Source organism: Sapajus apella, unplaced genomic scaffold (assembly GCF_009761245.1).
Source record: "Sapajus apella isolate SASKATOON/1434 unplaced genomic scaffold, GSC_monkey_1.0 scaffold51, whole genome shotgun sequence".
Lineage (NCBI taxonomy): Eukaryota > Metazoa > Chordata > Mammalia > Primates > Cebidae > Sapajus > Sapajus apella.
Genome location: NW_022436991.1, coordinates 15,156,195 through 15,168,127, shown reverse-complemented (window position 1 = coordinate 15,168,127; position 11,933 = coordinate 15,156,195). Strand labels below are relative to the sequence as shown.

The window sequence follows — 11,933 nt, the reverse complement described above, 5'->3', positions numbered from 1 at the left end:
TTTCTCTCTCTCTCTCATTCTCTCTCTCTCTCTCTCTCTCTCTTCTTTCTTTCTCTCTTTTTTGTAGAGATGGGGTTCACTATGTTTCTGAGGCTGCTCTTGAACTCCTGGGCTCAAAGGATCCTTCCACTTCAGCTTCCCAAAGTGCTGGGATTATAGGCATGAACCACTGCACCCAGCTATACATATATATTGCCTTTTTTTTTTTTTTCTTTTTTGAGACAGTCTCCCTCTGTCACCAGGTGCCAGGTTGGAGTGCAGTGGCGTGATCTCAGCTCATTGCAACATCCACCTCCTGGGTTCAAGCAATTCTCCTGCCTCAGACTCCTGAGTAGCTAGGACTACAGGCATGCGCCACCACACCAAGCTAATTTTTGTATTTTAGTAGAGTCGGGGTTTCACTAAGTTGGCCAGGATGGTCTCGATCTCTTGACCTCATGATCCATCCTCCTCGGCCTCCCAAAGTGCTGGGATTACAGGCGTGAGCCACTGCGCCCGGTCTATATTGCAATTTTTAGACAGAATTTCATTCTTGTTGCCCAGACTAGAGTTCAATGGTGCGATCTCGGCTCACTGCAACCTATGCCTCTCGGGTTCAAGCGATTCTCCTGCCTCAGCCTCCTGAGTAGCTGGGATTACCAACACTCCTGGCTAATTATTATTATTTTTTTTGAGACGGAGTTTAGCTCCTGTTTTCTAGGCTGGAGTGCAATGGCAGGATCTTGGCTCAGTGCAACCTCTGCCTCCCAAGTTCAAGCGATTCTCCTTCCTTAGCCTACCGAGTACAAGTAGCTGGGATTACAGGCATGTGCCACCACATCTGGCTACTTTTGTATTTTTAGTAGAGATGGGGTTTCTCCATGTTGGTTAGGCTGGCCTTGAACTCCCAACCGAAGGTGATCCTCCTGTCTTGGCCTCCCAAAGTGCTGGGATTACAGGCGTGAGCCACTGTGCCCAGCCTGACTATATATTTTAATGAGCCCTCCTTCTATGCCATGTACCTTGCATACATTTTCTCAAATTGTCACAGGAAGCCCTGCAGTCCCTGAGGGTCACCCCTACTTTCCAGATGAGGACGACTGAGGCTCGGTGAGGTCAATTGACTTGCCCAGGGTTGCACAGATACACCATGGCAGAACTAGAATTCAAATCAAGATCTTGCCTGGTTCTAAAGGTTTTATTGTGGTGGTTCCTTGTTTGTTTTTTGTTTTTGTTTGTTTTCTGCCCAAGCTGGAGTACAGTGATGTGATCTCAGTTCATTGCAACCTCTACCCTCTGCCTCCCAGGTTTAAGTGATTCTCCTGCCGCAGCCTCCCGAGTAGCTGGGATTACAGGCGTGCACCACCACGCCCAGCTATTTTTGTTTTAAGATGGAGTCTCTGTCACCCAGGCTAGAGTGCAGTGGTTCAATCTTGGCTCACTGCAGCCTGTGCCTCCTGGGTTCAAGCAATTATCCTGCCTCAGCCTCCCAAGTAGCTGGAATTACAGGCACCTGCCACTATGCCAGGCTAATTTTTGCATTTTTAGTAGAGACAGGGTTTCGCCATATTGGCCAGGCTGGTCTTGAACTCCTGACCTCAGGTTATCCACCCGCCTTGGCCCCCCAAAGTACTGGGATTACAGGTATGAGTCACCGCGCCCAGCCTAAAGGTTTTTTTTTTTTCATTTTGTTTTCAACTGGGTCATTATTATTTCCAGCCTATAAAATGGAAATAATTTTTTTCTGCCACTCACACATCCTGTGAGGACTAAGTAAGACAAGGACTGCGGAGAGGCCTCTATTGACACGAGCTCTAGCTTGGCTTCTTTATTCCCCCAGGTTAATTACCTAAACATGGGCCTTTCATTTTCATACTAAGGAGGCTGGTGAAACTCTTCCTAATCTCTGGGAGATGATATCATTGGACATTGGAGGCAGCTGAAAGTATTAGATCAGAATTAGAACTCCCAGGTCCCTTCCCATGTCCAAGCCTGCTAAAGCTTCTTTCATCTTCTGGGACTTCTCTGCATCTCTGATCTCCCACCCACCCCACGATGGTTGGGAGTATACAATCCTGTCTTCCCTTTTCCGGGGAAGTGTGAAACTATGTGTAGTACTATCTGACTTCTTCAGCTTCCAACTTTAGGGAGAGGAGACCTTGCGGTTAGCTGGCTATTGCGAAGTCGGGTTCTCTTCCCCCAGCAAACGATGTGATGTAGATAGATGTGGGTCTTGGGCCTGGCACAGTGGCTCACATCTGTAACTCCAGCACTTTGGGAGGCCAAGGCGGGAGGATCACAAGGTCAGGAGTTTGAGACCAGCCTGGCCAACATGGTGAAACCCCGTTTCTACTAAAAATACAAAAATTAGCCGGGCGTGGTGGCACACACCTATAATCCCAGCTACTTGGGAGGTTGGGGCAGAAGAATCGCTTGAACCCCGGAGGCAGAGGTTGCCGTGAGCCGAGATTGCACCTCGGCACTCCTGGGTGACAGAGTGAGACTCCGTCCCAAGAAAAAAAAAAAGAAAAAGAAGTGGGGCCTTGGCAAAGTGGGATGCATACATCATCCCTTCTCTCGGCTCGCCTGGCAACACGCAGGCCTGGGGCACTGCCCATGCTCCTAATAATGTGTGAGCCCATGGGAGGAACAGAACACCAGCAACAGTGGGTCTGGGCACTGCAGGCCACAGACATGTCCAGGAGCCTTGCCAAGGCTGACGTCTCTCTGTTGGTAGAATATGTGTTCCCGGAGGCCTTTTCTGGGGTTGAGGTGGGAACTGGCCTCATCTTGGTCCTCAGGATTCCATCAGACAAGAAGACAGCCCAGGGCTGGGCACAGTGGTTCACGCTTGTAATCCCAATGCTTCAGGAGCCTGAGGCAGGAGGATCGCCTGAGCCCAGGAGTTCAAGAACAGCCTGAGCAACATAGTGAGCTCTGTCTCTACCAAAAATTTAAAAATTAGCTGTGTGTGGTAGCATGCACCTGCAGTCTCAGCTACTCGGGAGGCTGAGGTGGGAGGATCCCCTGAGCCAGGAGGTCGAGGCTGTTGTGGTGAGCCATGATTGTGCCATTGCACTCCAGCTTGGGCTACCTAACGAGACCATATTCCCCCCTCCGCCAAAAAAAAGACAGCCTAAGAAGGCAATCTTTAGAATCAATAATGGTGACATTAGAGACAGCTAGACTTATGTTTTCTGGGCTAGAAATGCCCTCTGAGAGGCCATGGGTGGCCAAGAGGGTGGCTGAGACCATCTCAGTATGGTTGACACTGGGAGGGAAGATTTGGGATCCAGGGACACAGCCCTTGGTGATTTCCATGGCTGCCTCATGGTGTAGGAAACCCCAGGGCAGCAGCTGTGGCGAGGTATGTTGGGTTGGAGAACAGGGACAAAAGTAGTATATGGTAGCATTGCTTTTAGGGGAAAATGCCAGGATGCAGCGATTGTGTAGGAAATCAGAGGCCGCCATGGGGTGGGGTGCCTGTGTGAGTATGAGTGTGTTTGTGTGTGTGTGAACTAAAAAGGTTAGGAATGAAATGGGGAGGTCTGAGTGCCTTGAAAGCCAAGGGAACTAGGACGTGTGGATAACAATGCTTCATTCATGGTTAGCGTTTGGTTTCAATTGATTCATAGAATCAGTGAGTATTGGCTGAGTGCAATGGCTCTTGCCTGTAATACCAGCAACTTGGGAGGCCGAGGTGGGAGGATCAATTGAGGCAGGAGTTGGAGACCAGCCTGGCATAGCGAGAGCCCATGTCGACTTTTTTTTTTTTTTTTTTTTGAGACAGAGTCTTGAACTGTTGCCCAGGCTGGAGTGCGGTGGTATGATCTTGGCTCACTGCAACCTCTGCCTCCTAGTTTCAAGCCATTCTCCTGCTTCAGCCTCCCGAGTAGCTGGGATTACAGGTGCCCATCACCATACCTGGCTAATTTTTTTGTATTTTTAGTAGAGACAGGATTTCACCATGTTGGCCAGGGTGGTCTACCTGGCCCCATGTCTACTTTTTAAAAGAAAGAAAGAAATAGGCCAGGCACGGTGGCTCACACCTGTAATCACAGCACTTTGGGAGGCCAAGCCAGGCGGATCACAAGGTCAGGGGTTCAAGACCAGCCTGACCAACATGGTGAAACTCTGTCTCTATTAAAAATATAAAAATTAGCTGGGCATGGTAGCATGCGCCTGCAATCCCAGCTACTTGGGAGGCTGAGGCTGGAGAATTGCTTGAATCCAGGAGACGAAGGTTGCAGTGAGCCGAGATCATGCCATTGTCCTCCAGCCTGGGGACGGAGTGAGACTACATCTCAAAACAATAAATAAATAAATAAATAGAATCAGTGAGTAGTGAAACTCCATCTCACAACAATCAATCAATCAATCAATAGAATCCGTGAGTATTTACCAAGGCTCCCAGGGCTAGGCCAAATACTAGAGCTCAAGATACAGAGGTGAATCAGACCAGGCCCCAGTCACTTGCAGTCTAATTGTGGAGCCAGACACGGAAGTGAGGAATTCAAGTATCTTGTGACAAGTGCTAGAACAGCAGCATCTGTGTGATGCTGTGGGAATTCACAGCCCAAAGCAGCCACCTCTGCCTGAGGTTGGCAGGGAGATCTCACAGAGGCAAACTGAGCACATGCTTGAGGGATGAGGAAGAGGTTTGAGGGGAAGACGGAGGGTGCTCCAGGCAGAGGGATCAGCATCTGCAAAGCTGTGGAAATGTGAGACCTTATGCACTGGTTCAGGAAGCTTCAGCAGATCCTATTGAAAGAAGCAATGGGAAGGCAGGTATGGTGACTCATGCCTGTAATCTCAGCTACCTGGGAGGCTGAGGCTGGAGGACTGCTTGAGTCCAGGAGTTTAAGACCAGCCTGAGCAACATAGCAAGACCCCATCTTCTAAAAATCAGAAAAAATCCAGGGCACAGTGGCTCACACCTGTAATCCCAGCACTTTGGGAGGCAGAGGCAGGAGGATCACCTGAGGTCAGGAGTGGAGACCAGCCTGGCCAACATGGTGAAACCCTGACTCTACTAAAAATACAAAAAAATTAGCTGGGTGTGGTGGCACATCTGTGTAATCCCAGCTACTCGGGAGGCTGAGGCAGGAGAATCACTTGAATGAAACTCCTTCTGAAAAAAAAATCCGAAAAGAACCAAGGGGATACAAAATTTAATTTAATTTTTTTTTTTTTTTTTTGAGACAGAATCTCACTCTGTCCCCCAGGCTGGAGTGCAGTAGTTCGATCTCAGCTCACTGCAACCTCCGCCTCCTGAGTTCAAGAGATTCTCTGCCTCAGCCTCCCAAGTAGCTGGGATTACACAGATGTGCCACCACGCCGGCTAATATATTTTTTTTTTTAGTATAGACAGGGTTTCACTATGTTAGCCAGGATGATCTCAATCTCCTGACCTCGTGATCCCCCCCGCCTGAGCCTCCCAAAGTGCTGGGATTACAGGCATGAGCCACCGTGCCCCCCAACAAAATTTAATGTCTATATATATTTAATATCTGGTCTCCCTCCTCTGGTAAAATGTCAGCAACATGAGGGCAGGAAGTTTGCCTTATTCTCTACTAGATACTACAGCAGTGCCTGTTACCTGCCGAATATGCTGTGAATGAATAGAAGGAAAGGAGGCAGGGCTCAGAGTAGATGGTGCTGACAGTCTGCTAAAGCAGTTGGGCTTTCTCGTGGAGTAAGTGGGAAGCCTTTGGAAGTTTTAAAGTGGAAAAGAAGCAAGATCTGATGTAGGTGGTAGGAAATCACTTTGACAGTGATGTGAAGGCTGTGAAAATGGAGTAAAAATGGAGCAGTGGGGTCAGGTTGAAAAAATATTGATAATTCCACACAATTAACAAGTAGCTTTGGCAGGGCACGGTGGCTCATGCTTGTAATCCTAGCACTTTGGGAGGCTGAGGATGGAGTATTGCTTTAGGTTAGGAGACCAAGAACGGCCTGGGCAACATAGACAGACATTGCCTCTACAAAAAATAAAAAAAAAAAATTAGCTGGGCACAGTAGCATGCATCTCTAGTCCTAGCTACTTGAGAGGCTGAGGAAGGAGGATCACTTGAGGCCAGGAGTTTGAGACCAGCATGGGCAAAATAGCAAGACACCATTACTACTTTTTTTATTTTTATTTTATTTATTTATTTTTGAGATGGAGTCTCACTCTGTTGCCCAGGCTGGAGTGCAGTAGCACGATCTCAGTTCACTGCAATTTCTGCCTTCCAGGTTCAAGCCATTCTCCTGCCTCAGCCTCCCAAGCAGCTGGGATTACAAGTGTCCGACACCTCACCCAGGCTAATTTTTGTATTTTTTACTAGGATGGGGTTTTGCCATGTTGGCCAGGCTGCTCTCAAACTCCTGAGTTCAGGTGATCCGCCTGCCTCGGCCTCCCAAAGTGGGAGGATTACAGGCATGAGTCACCACCTATTTTTTTTTTTTTTTTTTTAAGTAGCTTTGAAGGCCGGGCGTGGTGTCTCATGCCTGTTATCCCAGCACTTTGGGAGGCCAAGGCTGGCGGACCACCTGATGTCGGGAGTTCCAAACCAACCTGTCCAACATGTTGAAACCCTGTCTCTACTAAAAATACAAAAATTAGCCAGGTGTGGTGGCCTGTGACTGTAATCCCAGCTACTCAGTAGGGTGAGGCAGGTGAATCACTTGAACCCAGGAGGCCGAGGTTGCAGTGAGCCGAGATCGCGCCACCGCACCCCTGCCTGGGCGACAGGGTGAGACTCCATCTCAAAAATAAATAAATCAACAAATAAAAATAAAATATAGGCAGGGCGCGGTGGCTCACACCTATAATCCCAGCACTTTGGGAGGCCAAGCCGGGCGGATCGCCGGAGGTCCGGGAGTTCGATACCAGCCTGACCAGCATGGAGAAACCCCGTCTCTACTAAAAATACGAAATTAGCTGGGCATGGTGGCACGTGCCTGTAATCCTAGTTACTCGGGAGGCTGAGGCAGGAGAATCGCTTGAACCTGGGAAGCGGATGTTGCGGTGAGCCGAGATCCCACCTTTGCACTGCAGCCTGGGCAACAAGAGCGAAACTCTTTCTTAAAAAAAGAAATAAAAGGCCGGGCGCGGTGGCTCAAGCCTGTAATCCCAGCACTTTGGAAGGCCGTGGCGGGTGGATCACGAGGTCAAGAGATCGAGACCATCCTGGTCAACATGGTGAAACCCCGTCTCTACCAAAAATACAAAAAATTAGCTGGGCATGGTGGCGCGTGCCTGTAATCCCAGCTACTCAGGAAGCTGAGGCAGGAGAATTGCCTGAACCCAGGAGGCGGAGGTTGCGGTGAGCCGAGATCGCGCCATTGCTCTCCAGCCTGGGTAACAAGAGCGAAACTCGGTCTCAAAAAAAAAAAAAGAAATAAAAAACTAAAAGTATCTCTGATTTTTACAATATCCCTGAGCGGCAGGCGTTTCTCCCTTTTGCAGAGGAGGGAAGGAACACTGCGACGCGCAGTGGCTTGGCAGAGACACAACTAAGTAGTGAGTCTCGGGGTTCAATCCTCCCTCTGCGGCGCCCCAGAACCCTGTGCCTCCTCTAACGTCCAGCATCTGATGAGGTTCCGACCCGGGCTGGCGACGGCGGGATTCGTTCTTCCCATTCGGTCCCCGCGAGAAGGTCCCTAGGGCCGCGGCGGCGCAGACCCGGTGGCCACAGAAGCTCAGGCGGGAACCGCGGGGCGTGAAGAGGGAGTATGGGTCTCGGCGGCCGCCGTAGAAACACCGCTCTGGTCTCCATGGCGACAGCGGGATGCCGCGAACGGCTTCTGGGTGGAGCCGGCGCCTTGGCCGATTGGACTCAGCTCGGCGCGGAATCCGTGAATTGCCCGCGGCTCGAGGGTGCAGGTGGTGGGGACCGACCGACCGGGGAAGCCCGAGGTGTGGGGACCAAGGAGGACAGTGGCCTGGGCGCCCTGGTGCCTGCGAGGAAAGCGCCGCCTCTGATCCCCGGCTCCCCAATCCGCTTCCCAAACCCCACCTTCCGGCACAGCGATGGCCTCAGTTTCCCCAAACAGAAAAGGGGAAGAGGGTGGGCACCCCGGTCTAACGGCCCCTCCCAGCCTCTGAGACCCAGAACCTTCCCTCCTCTGCAGCTCCCGGACTGACTGGCCCTGCCCTGCTCCATGGACGTAAGTCCGGGCCCCTTCCCGTCTCTGGGCCCCCTCAGCGCCCAGTCCTTACCCCAACTGGGCCTACCTTCCAGCACGGACTGGGGAGGAGGCTTCTACCCAACACAGACTGCACCCTGCCAGCTCAGGACAAGAGCTGTGAGGAAGAGTGCCGGGAATGGACTTCCCACGGGAGGGCACTTTTCTGGTATTCTTGGCTGAGATGAGGAGTTCACCAAGTAATCCAGGAGAAAAGGCATTTCCGGCAGAGGAAACAGTCTTGGGGTGAGAGGGAGGCTGCAGCATTCGGGGAACTGCTAGGGCTGTCGTGTGGTTGGAAGAGGGGAGGGAGAGAGGTAGGCAGGGTTAAATTTGGAATTTTGTCACTGACATAAATTTTAAGTGCCAGGTGTGGTGGCTGTCGCCTGTAATCCCAACTTCTGAGGAGGCTGAGGTGGGAGGATCGTTTAAGCCCAGAAACTCCAGGCTGCATCGAGCCATGATCATGCAGCTGCACTCCAACCTGGGCGACTGAGACACCGCCTCTAAAAAAAATTGGCCAGGCGTAGTGGCTCATGCCAAGAATCACAGCACTTTGGGGGGCCAAGGCAGAGGGATCACCTGAGGTCTGAAGTTCAAGAGCAGCCTGGCCAACATGGTGAAACCCCCTCTCTACTAAAAATACAAAAATTAGCTGGGCATAGTGGCACGAGCCTGTAATCCCAGCTACTCTGGAGGCTGAAGCAGGAGAACCTAGGAGGCGGAGGTTGCAGTGAGCCAAGGTTGCCCCACTGTACTCCAGCCTGGGCCACAGAGCAAGACTCCGTCTCAAAAATAATAATAATAAAATAAATAAATGCATATATAAAAGAAGAAGTTTTAAGTGAGTCACTGGGAGCCATTGATGGATTGTAAGGGAGGGAGGGATACACAAGGACACCTGGGGTGGAAAGGGGCAAAATTGGATGAGAGGGGCCAGTAATGTGGCAGGGAGTGGCAGGGGACTCAGACAGATTTCTTTGGAGAGGCATTCTGGAAGGAACTGGGGATGACAGGGAATAAGGCAGGCTTGGGGTACAAGATAATTAGTCAGGGTGTAGTCCTATTGATGCCCCCACCATCTGGTGGCCGTTCCTCTCCCAGCCACCTCCGTGTCCCTCATGGTATTCCTGTGTTCCTGCAGCCCCTCTCCACTTCCTTGTCACCCCTTCCTCCTGTGCTCGTCCAGGCCTCCTCTAGCCCGTGGAATCCAACCCCGGCTCCTGTCAGCAGCCCTCCCCTGCTGCTCCCCATCCCTGCCATCGTCTTCATCGCTGTGGGCATCTATTTGTTGCTGCTGGGTCTAGTGCTGCTGACTAGGCACTGCCTGCTGGTGAGGGGTCTGGTTGTGGATAAAGGGTGGGCTCTGGGGAAGAGGAATCCTGGTAACCTGTCCCTTCATCTGCAGGCTCTTACCCTGAGACACTTACCATTAAGCCCTTGCATTTATCCCTTTTGTGGTACCAGGGGGTCCCTCCTCTCCCATCCCCAGCCAAACCTTTTCCTGCCCCCTTGGGAAAGCTGCCTTGGCTGTCACTACCTGCTGCCTGGCCCACATCCTGAACCCTGTGATCTAGGCCCAGGGCTGCTGCGTGGACGGTAGCTCCCCCTGCAGGACGCAAGGTGCCTCCGGGCCCCGAGACTGCTGCCGGACCTGTGCGGAAGCCTGCGACTTTCCTCTGCCTAGCCCAGCCCAGTTCCTGGATGCATGCTGCCCCCAGCCCACCGGAGCTGTGAGTTCCATTCCTACCCCTTGCCCCGCTAAGTTTGATCTAGGTATTATCTGTACATTCATGTTTTTGCTCAACAGTATTTATTGCTGAGCACCTCCTCTAGGCCAGGCACTATTCTGGGGTATGAATCACGTGGAGCCAGGTAAAATCAATCTATCAGACAATGTCTGGTGATGAAAGCTACTTGAAGAAAAGAAAATAGCATGCCAGCCGGAGAAAGGTGATGTGTGTAACATGTAGAGCAGATAACCAGCACTTCTGAAAATGGGAGCTGAATGAAAAACAGCTCACACAGCTCCTTCCCGTTCACCAAATGAACTATATTCCAGATATAGGGCCTTTTTACTGACATCATTTTTCCCAACAACACTAAGAACGGAGTTTTTGTTTTTTTCCTTACTTTCCTCCCTCCAGAGCTGGTTTTTTTGTTTGTTTGTTTTTGTTTTTAAGACGGGGTTTCATCTTGTTGGTCAGGTTGGCCTCGAACTCCTGACCTCAGGTGATCCACCCACCTTGGCCTCCCCAAAGTGCTGGGATTACAGGCGTAAGCCACTGTGTCCTGCCCGGTTTTTTGTTTTTTGTTGTTATTGTTGTTTTGAAACAAGATCTCAATCTCACCCAAGCTGGAGTGCAGTGGTGAGATCTGGGCTCACCGCATCCTCTGCCTCCCAGGCTCAAGCAATTCTCCTGCCTCAGCCTCCTGAGTAGGCATGTACCACTACTGCCGAGCTAATTTTTGTATTTTTAGTAGAGATGAAGTTTCACCATGTTTGCCAGGCTGGTCTCGAATTCCTGACCTCAAATGATCCACCCGCCTTGGCCTCCCAATGTGCTGGGATTACAGGCGTGAGTCACCATGCGTAGCCATGGATTTTTGTTTGGTTTTAGAGACAGAGTCTTTGTCACCCAGGCTAGAGTGCAGTGGCACAATCATAGCTCACTGCAGCCTCGAATTCCTGGAGAGCTGGGTTTTTTTTTTTGAGACAGAGTTTTGCTCTTTTTGCCCAGGCTGGAATACAATGGTATGAGCTCGGCTCACTGCAACCTCCACCTCCCCAGTTCAAGCAAGTCTCCTGCCTCAGCCTCCTGAGTAGCTGGGATTACAGGTGCACGCCACTACACCCAGCTAATTTTTGTATTTTTAGTAGACATGGGGTTTCACCATATTGGTCAGGCTGGTCTCGAACTCCTGACCTCATGATCTGCCTACCTCGGCCTCCCAAAGTGCTGGGATTACAGATGTGAGCCACCCTACCCGGCCTAAGGATCTCTCTTTTTTTTTTTTTTTGAGATGGAGTCTCACTTTTGCCCAGGCTAGAGTGCAGTGGTGCAATCTCAGCTCACTGCAACCTCCGCCTCCCAGGTTCAAGCAATTCTCCTGCCTCAGCTTCCCAAGTAGCTGGGATTACAGGTGCCCACCACCACATCTGGCTAATTTTTATATTTTTAGTAGAAACAGGGGTTTCGCCATGTTGGCCATGGCTGGTCTTGAACTCCTGACCTCAGGTGATCCACCCACCTGGGCCTCCCAAAGTGCTGAGATTATAGGCATGAGCCACTGCACCTGGCAAGAGCTGGGTATCTTTTAAAACCTATGTTTTTTCTGATTACAAAAAGTATTATTTACAAAGTATACATATAGAAATACATGAAAAGTACCAATCACTTTACAAACCAGCTCTCTAACCCAAAATTGCTGTTCTATATGTATCTCTTATATACTAACATACAGTACTATCACTGCTGTATTTTACTATTATTTGGCAAAAATGGGGTTGTATCCCATAGGTTATTTCATCATACATGCTACTGTCCTCCCATCCCCCGCCTTTTCTGAGACAGGATCTTGCTCTGTCACCCAGGCTGGAGTACAGTGATACAATCATAGCTCACTGCAGCCTCTACCTTTTGGACTCAAGCAATCCTCCCACCTCAGCCTCCCAAGTATCTGAGACTACAGGTGTATGCCACCACACCCAGCTAATTTTTATATCTTTCGAAGAGACACGGTTTTTTTTTTTTTTTTTTTTTTTTTTTTTTTTTTTTTTTTTT

At 50.3% G+C, this 11,933-nt stretch overlaps 1 protein-coding gene across 6 annotated transcripts in view; it reads left to right on the top strand.

Moving 5' to 3' along the window:
* The first annotated feature begins 7,718 nt into the window (after positions 1-7,718).
* The window catches only part of LOC116526635 (uncharaterized LOC112694756 homolog), an 11,736-nt gene continuing 7,521 nt past the window's right edge, over positions 7,719-11,933 (top strand). Inside the window, exons 1-4 of one of the 6 annotated variants that reach the window (XM_032243121.1) lie at positions 7,719-7,846; positions 8,095-8,130; positions 9,338-9,481; positions 9,726-9,881. In XM_032243121.1, coding sequence (XP_032099012.1) covers positions 8,125-8,130; positions 9,338-9,481; positions 9,726-9,881 — 306 coding nt within the window. In that variant the 5' untranslated portion in view covers positions 7,719-7,846; positions 8,095-8,124. Of the gene's footprint in view, positions 7,880-8,094; positions 8,132-9,337; positions 9,482-9,725; positions 9,882-11,933 lie in introns of all 6 variants that reach the window. The other 5 variants (XM_032243123.1, XM_032243120.1, XM_032243122.1 and 2 more) reach the window with 5 other exon arrangements.